The following is a 13,041-nucleotide window of genomic DNA, read 5'->3' as shown; positions in this document are numbered from 1 at the left end:
GCTTCAGCACGGCCCGGACTGCAGCGCGCTCGGTTTATACACCCCGCAGCACCGGCGGGCCGGGCGGTGCTATAATGTGAGGGGACGTCAGGCTGTATGACATGGGAGGCGCCATCTTTGGAAAACGCACTCTGGTTTTTTTTTTGGTGCATACACTCGGGTCGACAGATTATCGGGCCGATTATTGGAGCCGATATTTGACATTTTGGCGATTATCTGTATTTGCGTTTTATATTAATGATCGCAGATAAAATTAATTAATTAAAAAGTGCAAAGATATATTGTCAGCATGGGAGGAACTTTTACTTTGTAAAACCTCATGGAGCTATTTTTATAAATTCATTTTTTATTAAAATTTTTACTTGACTTTTTTTTTTAAGGTGCAGGGAACTTGCTGTATATGATGCTGAAAGGTCCAGTTTTGGACAAAACATTTGTTAAAGGTATTTAAACACAGTTTTGTGTCAGGGTTTTATTTATATTCCAAATTCTAAATAATGACAGAAAGATTTTCATTTTTACTGTAAATGCATATCGCTTCCAAATATCTGTTATCAGTTTCATTAAGGGCTAAAAATAAGTAACTGTATCGGCTCTAAAACAAACAAAATCGATCTACCCGTAGCTGTGGTGCTAAAGAATAAATCAACTGAATTACAGTTGTCTCTTTCCCAATGTAAGCCTATAGGAAAAAGGTTTTTTGGGCCCCATGGCATCACATGACAGATCCAGAAGTTTGGCCAAAGCTCCCAGGAACAGCAATGAGCTTTGAAGCCATTTTTACGAGATGGCCAAAAGTGGAATTACACAGTCCGAATCTGTCACGTAATGCCATGAAACCCAAAAAGACTTTTTCCCATATAGACAGTCACTTTATGGAAAAAGTTTTTTGGCTCCACGCATCACTGCACATCTCTTAAAGGAGTGAATGAGCCCCCATCATGAATGCTGTATCCAGTCCTTTGAATAGTCCTTTTTTTTTCACTTTACCACAATTTCATCATTTAAACTTTACTTATTTTCTATTTTGTGTTTATGTTTGTTGTAACACATTTTAGAGTTTGGCACTAATAAGTAGGCTATACAAATAAAGTCTATTAGTAAAATTATTAATTTCCTGGTAGGTGTAAGGCAGTCATTTTGGGCTGCGAGTAGCAATTATCTTTGTTATTAATTTACATAAAAAGGACTTTTTATTGTATCGTCTATGAAATGTCCACCAAACGTTAAAACTAGAAATTTATCTGTACATCACAAGACTGTAAAGATGTGTCACATGAATGAGACACAAAGCGTGTGAAAACACACAGAGACTCAAACCACAGAATCATAATAATAATCAAAATAATCAATAATAATTATTATTTTTGAAAAGGCCTCAGAAATAAGTCAGCTCAACTCAATTCAAAGAACTCATTACATCATATTTGTCCGATCAACACATTACAATATCAGTAAAGTATTTCATCACAAGACAAAATCTCATTAAATCTATCGTTACTTCAACAGTATTGTTCTTGTAGTGATACTTCTGCTCCTCCTCACATTACATGGCCTTACAAATATGTGTTAATAAGATAGGCACTGTATTATTTTTTTTAAAAAAGAGTGTATATTAAAGATAACAAAAGATAATAAATAAAAATAATAAAAAAAGATAATAAAAGATAACTAACAACTATTGTCATTGGCTAAAAATGTGGATTTCTCCATTTAAAGGCCCAAACAACCAACATCAGTTTGATATTTTTCTATATATTTAACATTTTTAATGTGTGTGCATTTCTTTGCTTATTTTTTAAAAGCAAATTGAGGAAAATTTATACGAAGTGTATTATTCATACAGAAAGACAGTAACTGTTAACACTGCTGAAGGGAAACTTGCTGATATCTTCCTTGTTCAAACACTAAATGAATCAAAGTGAAAGTGACAATGCATTTTTCAGGTCTGACATGCACTTGGAGATTGTCTCCACCCCCCAGGGCTGCAGTGGGATATAAATGAAGCGCTCCCTGCTCCTCAGTCTGAGTGAGAGGCGGAGATTGAGCCAGCAGAGAGCAGGAGGAGGAGGGAGAGTCTGCAGAGAGTGAATGATGCCAAACAGACTCTGAAAAGTTAGAGATGACTGTGATCAAACAGAATGAATACATACAGAAAGATCATTTACTGTAAGAAAAATCACAATATTAAACCTTAAAACGTAAGACGTAAAGACAGAAAACACTATTCTCATCTCACAGCTGCAGAGTTAGAAATGTTTTCAGAGTCATTTCCCATCAGGCACTGTGTGTGTGTGTGTGTGTGTGTGTGTGTGTGTGTGTGTGTGTGTGTGTGTGTGTGTGTGTGTGTGTGTGTGTGTGTGTGTGTGTGTGTGTGTGTGAGGGGGAATGTAATGCTGACCCGGCTCTTATCTCCACATTTCAACCACCACATCCTCCCTGCGTCCAGCAAACAGCTCAAACTCTGCAGCTCGGTCCAAACACTCATCTTTACAATCCTCCTACACTGATGAATCATCACACACGAGCTCCATTTATCCTTTCCAGTGTTACATTGTTTTACTCACCATACATTATCTGCAGGGCGGGGAGACAAGGAGAATGGTTTCGCAGAAATGTTTAACTCCTAGGGTCCCCTTTAATATCACACACTTGAATCACTCTGAACGCAAAATGCACTTTTCCAAATGAGGCTCTGTAATAATATACATTATTATTATTATTTTCGACTTTCATTTAGGATTTTTTAATCAACATCATTCCTAATCATTAATATCAAATATTCAGTAATTTTCAGATTTTTTAGCCTTTAAATGTCATGATGCCACTATGTTTTTTTAGTTTCTACTGCATGCTAAGTAGATTTTTAAAAAATAATTGCAGCCTGGGATATGTCAATAAGTACAGTGTCAAAAATGCACACTCATACCACTCGCCACACAAAAGGCACTTTTCAAAATCAGGCTATAAAAAGTATTATACATTTATATAATTTTATACTTTCATTGGGTTTACTTTTTAAATCAATATTAGTCGTAATCATATCAATCCTAACATAAAATATTCATTAGTTTTTTAGAATTTTAACCCTTAAATGCCTGAGGAGCTGAGCTGGAAATTCTATGATTAAACAAAAATACACAATCTTGCCAAAATTTAAGCCATATGCATGAACACAGCCAATATGATCAAAAAAATGAAGAATGGAAAGCGAGTAAAATGCACCAAACAGTCCCTAAGGGTTAAACACTGACTGGACTTTTCGGTGAGTACAAACTGGGCTGAATTTGGTTGATCGGTAAAAGTTTTGTGACGTGTATATTGTTTGTCTTGAGATGGTCATTGTGTCAGTTTAGGCGACTATAGAGCCATAAATTATCACCATGACTCGGCCAACAGACAGATTACATGTCCGACCTCGAGCAAACGCAGCTTTCATGCCTTTGTGATCTGTGTGCATGTCATGTACAGACTATGTGCTGTATGCGTATACGTTTCCACAGAGGGATTACTGAACAGATCTACAAGCTCAAGGGCCCAAAGTCAGGGGCCCCCAACTGTTCTTTACATGCAGAATGACACTCAAATTAACATTTACAGGTGATTTGTTTTTTGGTGGTGATTTTGAGGAAGAGACTCAAAATCACCACAAAAAGGCTACAAGAGATGCACAACAACCACAAAGAGACATAAAATCTCCTCAGTAAGACTAAAAAGTTATCTCAAAGAGACCCAAATGACTACAAAAAAGAAAAAAAAGCAACCACAAGGAGACACAAAATGACTCCAAAGACACAAGATAACTTCAAAGCTCATATCAGGGAGCTTATAATAATAATATATTTAATATAACAGTTAAATCAAGCAGCACGAGGTCTACTGCTCTGACCAAAACTGACAGACTGAAGTCTTCAGTCTCTTTAAAATGACATGAGGTGGCTGTCAGTTTTTAATCATGTTGTTATGCCATAATAATGATGACCTCTCACACACACACACACACACACACACACACACACACACACACACTGCAATGCACTCTGACTCTGAAGGACATCCAACTGTGCTGATATGCAATTCAGCAGTGTGTGTGTGTGTGTGTGTGTATGTGTGTGTGTGTGTGCATTAACACTATGTCTGTTGGCAGAATCTGATCTGGCCTTGAAGGTCTTTGTGGGCTCCTGATGTCACTCTCACACACACACACACTGCCCAAACTGTGTGTGTGTGTGTGTGTGTGTGTGTGTGCGTGTGTGTGTGTCGGGGATTATCACTTAGATACCAGACACCATGTGGGTGGAAATGTCCAGCGGACTGCAGCCATATTTGTTTTGAAGCAGAGGATGGTGAGGAGAAGGTCAAAGGTCATGGAGGTAATTCCCATCATGCAGCAGCTGTAACAGAGCAGAGCTGTGAAATCACTCACTGCTGTTTACCTGCTGCACCTCATTTAACTCTTTATTTTATATTTATTTCATCATTTTATGATCTGTTAAAAACTGATATCCTTTTAGAGTAAAGTTATGTTGTTAGTTGCAGGCTGAGGATCACCATCAGTCCCACAGAGAGATTTCCTAAAATATACTGCTCATAATATTAGGACGTCCACAGTTGATATTTAACCCAATCGCCAGAAAAAATGTTGGCATTGTGTTTTTCTGCAAACCACGAACACGTTACATTTGCACGTTATAAAGTGGTGGATAAGTTGAAGCTTTGGGTTTCAACAATGCTGCGGTTAACGTGGTTGTGTTGCGGCAGAGATCATGTTTTGGCTTAACATACTTGGTTTTGGGGGCAGAAGCCCAGACGGACATGCAGTCAGAAAAAAAACAAAAAAAACAAAAAACCTGCTTTTCATGCCATTATCCCAGCAGGACAGGAGGCAATGTCTGAGTTAAATGAGGCCAAAATCTTTGTGAGACTCTCGAATTAGCTAAATCATCGGTATTTGGGGGTGTTTAATAGGCTTTTGATATTATTTTTTGATATATGCTTTTATAAAATAGATTAAAGCAGAATTTGGAAGATTGGATTTTGCTTTAAATTTATGACCAACATTTTTTGTGGGATACGAGGGATTTTTTAAAAATACATAACATCAAGGCATTTTATTTCTATTTTATTTTTAAATTTCTGCAATTTGGGGATTTTATTACATTGCAGTCCTGAAATGTTTTTGTCCCTGAATGATTTAAAACACTTTTGTAACTTTGTTTTGAAAAGTTCTGTATAAATGAAGTTTTTATTTATTTACTTTGACTACTGCTACTAATATTTTCTAACTTCTTGAACTAAAGTTTTTTTAACAATGAATTTACACATGCAAAACGTGACACGATAGATTATAATTTCAACTTTACAATCATTGTGATCTTTTTAAAATGTCATGCTACGCTGTCTATATATCTCTCTATTTGCCCAGAGTTAGTGAAATAATTTAAATAATATAAAAACTAGTTAAGGGGTGGGTTTTATCTTTCTGTCACTACACGTTCTCAAACATCCACTGTGACACAAAATCTGCCGACTCAGAGCAAAAGTAGCGGCTTGTGTTAAATGTCAGCGTTTCTTTCACTGTAGAGCTGGACTCAACTTCAACATGTTGCCTGGCAACAGCTGGCTGTCAGCACCCACTCAGGTGTGTGTGATGAATAAGACGAACTGTGTGGGCAGTTAAAGTGCTGGGCAGATATTCAGAGAGAAAAGAGATGGACAGAAGAGAGAAAGAGGAGAGGAAAAGAGAGTTTGGAGAGAAGGAGGCGAGGACACAGGAGAGGAAACAAGAAGAGGAGACCTGAGAATCCAGAAGGTGTCAACTTTTCTTTTCTTTCTGTATCTCTCTCACAAACACTTCCAGACAGAGTGGTGTTTCCATGGTGACCACTATGGGATGCCAAACTGGTTGCTTGGAGAGGAAGAGGCGGAGGAAGAGGAGGAGGAGGAAGAGGAGGTCGAGGCCCGTGGATTCTTTCCAGCTTTTCCACAGCGACTGGAGTGTGTGGGTGGGCTCCCTCTCTCTCTCATGGCTGCAGTGTGAGTGTGGAGGCGGCCGTATTTTCGTTATTTGCTGCATTATTTGCAGCAGATTTTGGCCGGATGAGGGGCGACAGCAGAGCGGCTGATCAACAGGGTGGAGGTGGTTGAATCCACAGAGGAGGCGAGGGGGGGTCAGACAGCCTCAGCAGAGAGGACGGAGATAGGAAAAGAGGCGGAGGGGGTCGGAGGGGCCAGGCTGCCTGGGAGATGGGGGGCCGGCAAAAAAGGACTGGGTGGGAACTGTGGGACAGTGAGCATTTGTCCGAAACTTTGGACAGTACTTCAAACCCTTCAACTGCAGGGAGGGGTGGTGTGAATTAGTCTTTCTTTGGGCCTGTTTCCACTGCAGAAAGTCAGGGGTACTTTCATGGGCCTCGCCCACTCAAGGAACCACCTCCACAGGACAATAATCGAAAATATTTACAGGGGCAAAACAAATCCCTACCTCAGGGTGGGTACCAAGCCCCCAGGAAGTGCAAATTTTACATAGTGGCCGAAAGTGGAATTACACCGTCAGGGTCGGTCATGTGATGCCCATGTGCCCAAAAAGACTTTTCCCCATTGACTTACATCAGGAAAGAGATGCTTGAGAATCAGTACATTTTTGGGAGCGTCAAAACCCCCCGAAAAGACTCCTTTCATGCCATCCAGTTTGATAACATTTGAAAAGTCTTTAAGAGCCGCAAGATTAAAGTTGCCACGGCCTCCTGTGTCGGAAAAACAAGGCGGCAACTTAGAGATAATTTTAGGAGTTTCCGACTTGACGTTATAAATGCATAAACATCTGTTGTCACTGCATTTCACAATAAAAGGAATAAAATAAATAAACATGGCAAAGTCAATGTCTGGTCAATGGTAATAAAGTTTTTCATTAATTCATGTATTAAATATCAATGTAATAATGCCTGCTACTACAGATATTTTTACAAATAAAATACATAAAAGAAAGAGAAATAGAAGGATTATGTCAGCTCTGGAGTCCAGTGGATCATATCAGGAATCTACACTAATCGAGACAAAAAGGCTGAAAGAACCGACTACGAGGCCTCCTAGGTTTTACCCCGAGTTCCAGCGATGGAAACACACCATCGAAACATGTGAAGGTATTAAAAAAAACAACCAAAAAACACAACAACTTCTATCAACGGTCTGTTGATAAGAATTATCTTATCTTATCTTATTCGGCTAGGGTTATTTGTGTTTTCACATTGGCCACCGTAGTTCTCCGTAGCACATGGGAGAAGTTTGCTATGTGCTACTAAATCCTACACACTGACCTGAAAATAAAAAACGCACTGTGTACGTAAGTATGTTTTCTTGTTATTTATTATGTTTTTGGATGAATATTCCTGCTACAATAATGTGTATGTTGCATTTTACTGATAGATGCTTAAGTTTGTGCTCATTTTAACTCCTTGATATCCTGTTGGGTACTTTATTTTACAACGATGTAACATTTTCTGTGAGATCGTCGCACGTTTGTGGCGTGGCCGTCCTGTGAGAACCTCTTATCTCTCAAAGGTTTTCATGCTGTCAAAAAAACAGAAACCAAAAGAGAGAGTTGCTTGTTCTTGATATTCTCGGGGGAGACACCGCCTGCCGCTATTACTCCATTACAGCCCCCCCACACACACACACACACACTCACACACACACACACACACACACACAGCGTTTACATGATAGTGGATGTCTGTCCGTCCTGTGTTCCAGCATGTTATATAAGTATGTCATTACATTAAGATCCTAACGCCTCCTCCCCTCTCTTCTTGATTGTGTGTGTGTGAGTTATGTCTCAGGATGGGTTGGCATGACGACAGAGTGTCCACTAACAGCTAACAGCATATCCAGAGAGAGTTGGTCTCCAAACACACACACACGCACACACGCACACACACACACACACACACACACACACACACACACACTGGGTGGCTGCAGTGAACAGGAGCTCTGTCTTTGCTGCGTCAGGGGTTTTTGTTGTCGTTGCCGTGGCAGCCGATCAGGGATTCTTTGGCTGTGATTTAATTGGATCAGATGACAGGTAATCGGGTCACGTGACTTGCTGTTATGTAACGACAACATGGCTGAGGCGTGTTTGTTTACATCACACAGTGACAAACTGTATATAGACAGAGCGGTAGATTTAAGGGATTCAAACCAGCAACCTGCTGCACACACCCGGCTCAACGCCTGATATCATCAGATAGAAATAAACCTTTACAATGATTTAAAGTGTAATTTCAATTATTTAAGGAGTAATTAGTTGCTTATGTCATTTTTCTCGCCCTGAAAGGGTCCTGAGGTTTAAAGAGTTTCAAGGAGATTCTTTAAGGAAAATTAATTATTCAGATTTGGAAGTTATATTGCCCGGGTCCAGACTTTTGAATCCTCGTCCTGCTCCTCCTTTAAATCCGACATATTGGACCTTTAACATAATTTATCTGCTACAAGTACAACTGTATGCCTTCAGAATACTAATACCATTACTTTAAACAGTAACACACATACTGGATTTAACTGCTTTAGAAGAAACTTTCTGTACAAACAATAAGTGTTTTAAGTGTTGGATAAACAAGATTTAATTTATAACGAATAAGTTTTCTTAACACTTAGGGCCCACTTTAATATTACAAACACTGGTATCTCTCTCTGCCCAAAATGTGCTTTTCAAAATCAAGTTTTAAAAAATATCACACATCAATATTATTTTCTACTTTCATTGAGTTAATAGTTCAACCAACATCAGTCAGTTATTATAATGATCAATTATTCATTAATTTTCAGATCAGATCTTCAGGTGTCAGGATTTTGTCATAATGCCACTGTTTTTGGATAAAAAAACAAACAAAAAATGAGTGATTTCAATATACTACATGCCAAGTAGATTATTATTATTTTTGATTATCACAGCCTGAGATACGTCAATGATTGCAGCAACCCTAAGTGTGACAGTGCATGTGTATTTTCTCTAAATGCTAAATATGGTAAAAAAAAAAAAAAATAAAAAAAAAAGAGGATGTCATCAAGTGGAAAATAGTGAAAATAACAAATTTCAAAGGCAAAACTCAGAATGACACCTAGAAATAATATAATTCATGTTTTATGCTTTGACGGCTGTGGGATCAAATATTGCAGTTTGAATGGGTTTCAGTGGAGCATTTTTTCATTTAACAGTACAAATGTAGCAATTCAGTTTCCACAGTGAATTTTAGACTTATTGTAGGAGCTGAGCTGGAAATTCACAGATTAAACAAAAATACACAATATTGCCAAAATTCATGCCTTATGCATGAACATAGCCAAAATTATCAAAAAATGAAGAATGTAAAAGGCGTGTACAGGACACTTTTAGACTGAAAGTTTCTGTTGTTCTGGACTCAAACTAACATCCTTCTACAAACGAACAAACTCCAGCTCCAATCATTCAGCAGTCGCCCTTCACTGAATTCACAGGAGCATCCATATAAAGTCTAAATTTTAAACACTAGAATCAGCGCTCAGTGTTTCTGTCCTGGAGGGGAAAGAGAAACGCGTCAGGGTGCGTTTGATTCGATGGTCAGAATCGAGTCTTGAAGCCGGAGATCTCCAGCTTGTCGATGGCTCTCTGGTTGGAGAAGCGGGCTCTGGTGATCCGGCTGCTCGGACTTCCTTCTTTACTCAGCCACACCTTCCTGTGGACGACACGCAGCAGGAGAAGAAAGGGGAGAAGTGATTATTATCACATCTCAAAGACATAACGATTAAAAACCTGTAAACAGCATCTTTTGATCACTTAGTAACGCCATTGCCTGAATAAGAAAAGTCACCCAATTTTTATTACATCATCAGACATTTCAGATATATTCCTCTGAATGTCCAGCAATTCATATTTGTCCTCTGTGGGGGACATTATTTGTGATGTACAGTGAAAAGAACTTCCTGGGCTTTCTAGTGTTGTACAAACGTGGGGTTTTGGCCAGTAGAATATATCTGTTACTGTGACAGAATTGGGGGAAATGCAGGAAATATGTTTAATGGTAATAAGGACGATATGTGATTGAATTTGTAAAGATTTTTTTCTATTCCCCATAACGCTGTTCTTTGACTATGATAGTCTTAACTATGTTATATTAAGTTTTTGGAAGTGTGTGCTCATTTTAAGCTTTCAAAATACACATTTTAACCCTTGAACATCTGGATGAACATCTGTTTTCTTGTGTGTCATTCAGGGGAGTCTCACTAGCATTGAAACCTCTGAATCCTGAGAAAATTGATTTGATTTCTTTCAGAAACATTATCAGCAACATGGCAAGAACTGTCCAAAAAAAAAAAAAAGTAAAAGGTGACAAGGAAATTATGTGGATTTTTACACATAATTTTAAAAAACAGGGAAAAATGTCCTGAAAACTATATTTATAATTCCTGTAATTCTATATTTCTTATATATTTCTTGTGTATTTCCAGGTAGTTTTCTTGTAACTTTTTACTAATTTAGAAATCTTCTAGATTTGCTTTTTCCTTATTTCAACAATTTTCCAGACTGCGGAAACACCGCACTGAGGGAGGGAGAGTCATGTGGATAATTTGCCTTGAAAACACTCACACACACACTCACACACCCTATGTATAGCCATTAAAAAACATGCACAATTCCATTATTATAATATATCTTAGACGTGAATTTAATCATGTGATGTACATGAACATGTTCTGTATTTTTTTGTGGAAAAGATCGATTTGATATCCATTACAAAGGAAATGTTATAGAACATAATAAATGACATTTTCTGTGGAAAATAAATCTTTGTGATATGTTTATCACAACTTAATTACTTCAAAAATGCTAAAAAAAATCAAAATATTAAAGATTTTTACTTCCGTGTCTCAGAAGGATATCAAACTATCACGATACAGTTTCACATCATTCTGTGACAGCTGAGCAGATTTCCATTTTGGGAAATTTTCCACACAACTGAGGTCCTCATGACTGCGTCCGATGAAAAAAGACGGCGGACCAAAGTGTCGCTTAAACAATCTGACGTCATCATCATGAGCCTCGCTGCTCGTGGGACAAAAATATTGACAATACATAAATAAATAAATGATAAAAGAAACCACAACCAGCCACTCAGGGGTCAGCTCAGTATTTGGGGCATGATGGGAAAAATGCAAACATTCCTGCACAGCTAAATTTAACCCTGAGAACCAGAGAGTGTTTCTGCAGAGAGACTCGCTTTTACCAGCGACTGACTGACTGATGATGGTGATGCTTCTGATGGTGTGCCTGAAGATTAGAGGAGATTTCAGGGGATCAGGGTCACGTCCGTGCAGCTGCACTGACCGAGGCTGAGCCAGAAAAGAGGGGGGGGAGGAGGAGAGAGAGAGGGAGGAGAGAGAGAGAGAGAGAGGGAGAGAAAGAGAGGGAGAGAGAGAGGGGGGGGAGAGAGAGGGGGGAGAGAGAGAGAGAGGGAGCGAGGGAGAGAGAGAGAGGGAGGAGAGAGAGAGAGAGAGGGAGAGAGAGAGGGAGAGGGGGGGAGAGAGGGAGAGGGAGGGAGAGAGAAAGAGAGGGAGAGAGAGGGGGGAGAGAGAGAGGGGAGAGAGAGAGACAGAGAGGGAGAGAGAGAGAGAGAGGGAGAGAGAGAGAGGAAGCGAGGGAGAGAGAGAGAGGGAGAGAAAGAGGGAGAGAAGGAGAGAGAAAGAGAGGGAAAGAGAGGGGGAGAGAGAGAGGGAGAGAGAGAAAGAGGGAGAGAGAGAAAGAGGGAGAGAAAGAGGGAGAGAGGGAGAGAGAGAGAGAGGGAGAAAGAGAGAGGGAGAAAGAGAGAGAGGGAGCGAGGGAGGGAGGGAGGGAGAGAGAGAGTTTGTGAAAGAGAGACGGTCTGTCCTACTTTTTTGTTTTTTGGCAAAAAACTTCTGCATCTACAGTCGACTGATCTGCTCAGTGACCTACTACTCTACTGTACACACACACACACACACACACACACACACACACACACACACAGATTAACTCTCCAGCAGCTGGATATTCGTTGGTTTTATAATCTGCTGACATTTTCCTCTAAAACAACAAACTGATCCCTGTGGTCCTCACACACAAACACACATGGTTGTGCTTCTATACTTGTGAGGACCCGAACTGACAAACAATCCCGAGCCCCTAAATCTAAAAAGAATATTTCCAGCATATTACGATTTGGGTGTTTTTTTGTTTTTTAGCTGTGGTCACCATTTACATTAATAATAATAGTATTTTATTCACCATTACTGTGATAATGTTTACTCTTATGTAATGTTAGTGGACAAAACTACGAAGATAAGACCCAAATTTGATCAAATTGGACTTTTCCTTTCACAAACGCACAAACGCACACCATCATCCGAAGTCGCCAAATACAGCCGCTTCGATGTACTTTTGGCGTAAGATCCCGATGCCAAAAGTTTGCTTCACATGATATGCAGACGGATGGAAGCTGTCGTGTCTGCATGATACGCCACAGAATGGCGTCAGGTTGAAACTGCCAGTAATGACGTCATATGAGGAGCGTGGCGGCGCCTACAGGACGGCAGGAGGGGCGGTGGATGGATCCAAGAAACTACGGACTTTCATGTGTGAGTCTGGTGTTCACTTCACATATCCTAACCGTCCGTGCCAGCATGTGCATTTATTAACGTGCCGCCGTTGGTTGCCATGTGCTTGTGTTGCCTAAACATAACCACGTGCACCGTAATCGCACCGTGTGCATGTGCTGACATCACAGTAGCGGTCTGCCTGAATGTCAACAGCAGGCGCAGGAAGATACCTAGAGCGCAATATGTAGACGTGAAAGTCCTCTGCAAAGAGGAAATATGTGACGATTTGGGATGAGAAGATGATGGACTGTCATCCACCTGTTACATCCGTTTGTCTTTCTTTCTTTATCCCTCCATCTTTCTTTCTTTGCCCTCCTGCTTTCACTCCAAAATAGGTCGAATTTTTAGTTTCAGTTCCGTCTTTTTCTTATTAATAATTTTCTCCTTCAT

At 39.6% G+C, this 13,041-nt stretch overlaps 1 protein-coding gene across 2 annotated transcripts in view; it reads right to left on the bottom strand.

The window, feature by feature from the left end:
* Positions 1–8,594: 8,594 nt before the first annotated feature.
* The window catches only part of LOC121966444 (acylphosphatase-2-like), a 34,676-nt gene continuing 30,229 nt past the window's right edge, over positions 8,595–13,041 (bottom strand). For both annotated transcript variants that reach the window (XM_088086803.1, XM_088086802.1), the window contains one exon: positions 8,595–9,713. In XM_088086803.1, coding sequence (XP_087942929.1) covers positions 9,599–9,713 — 115 coding nt within the window. In that variant the 3' untranslated portion in view covers positions 8,595–9,598. The remainder of the gene's footprint in view (positions 9,714–13,041) is intronic.

This window comes from Plectropomus leopardus, chromosome 13, assembly GCF_026936395.1.
Source record: "Plectropomus leopardus strain MGB_pleo_1.0 chromosome 13, ASM2693639v1, whole genome shotgun sequence".
NCBI lineage: Eukaryota > Metazoa > Chordata > Actinopteri > Perciformes > Serranidae > Plectropomus > Plectropomus leopardus.
This window is presented reverse-complemented; position numbering and strand designations above follow the sequence as displayed.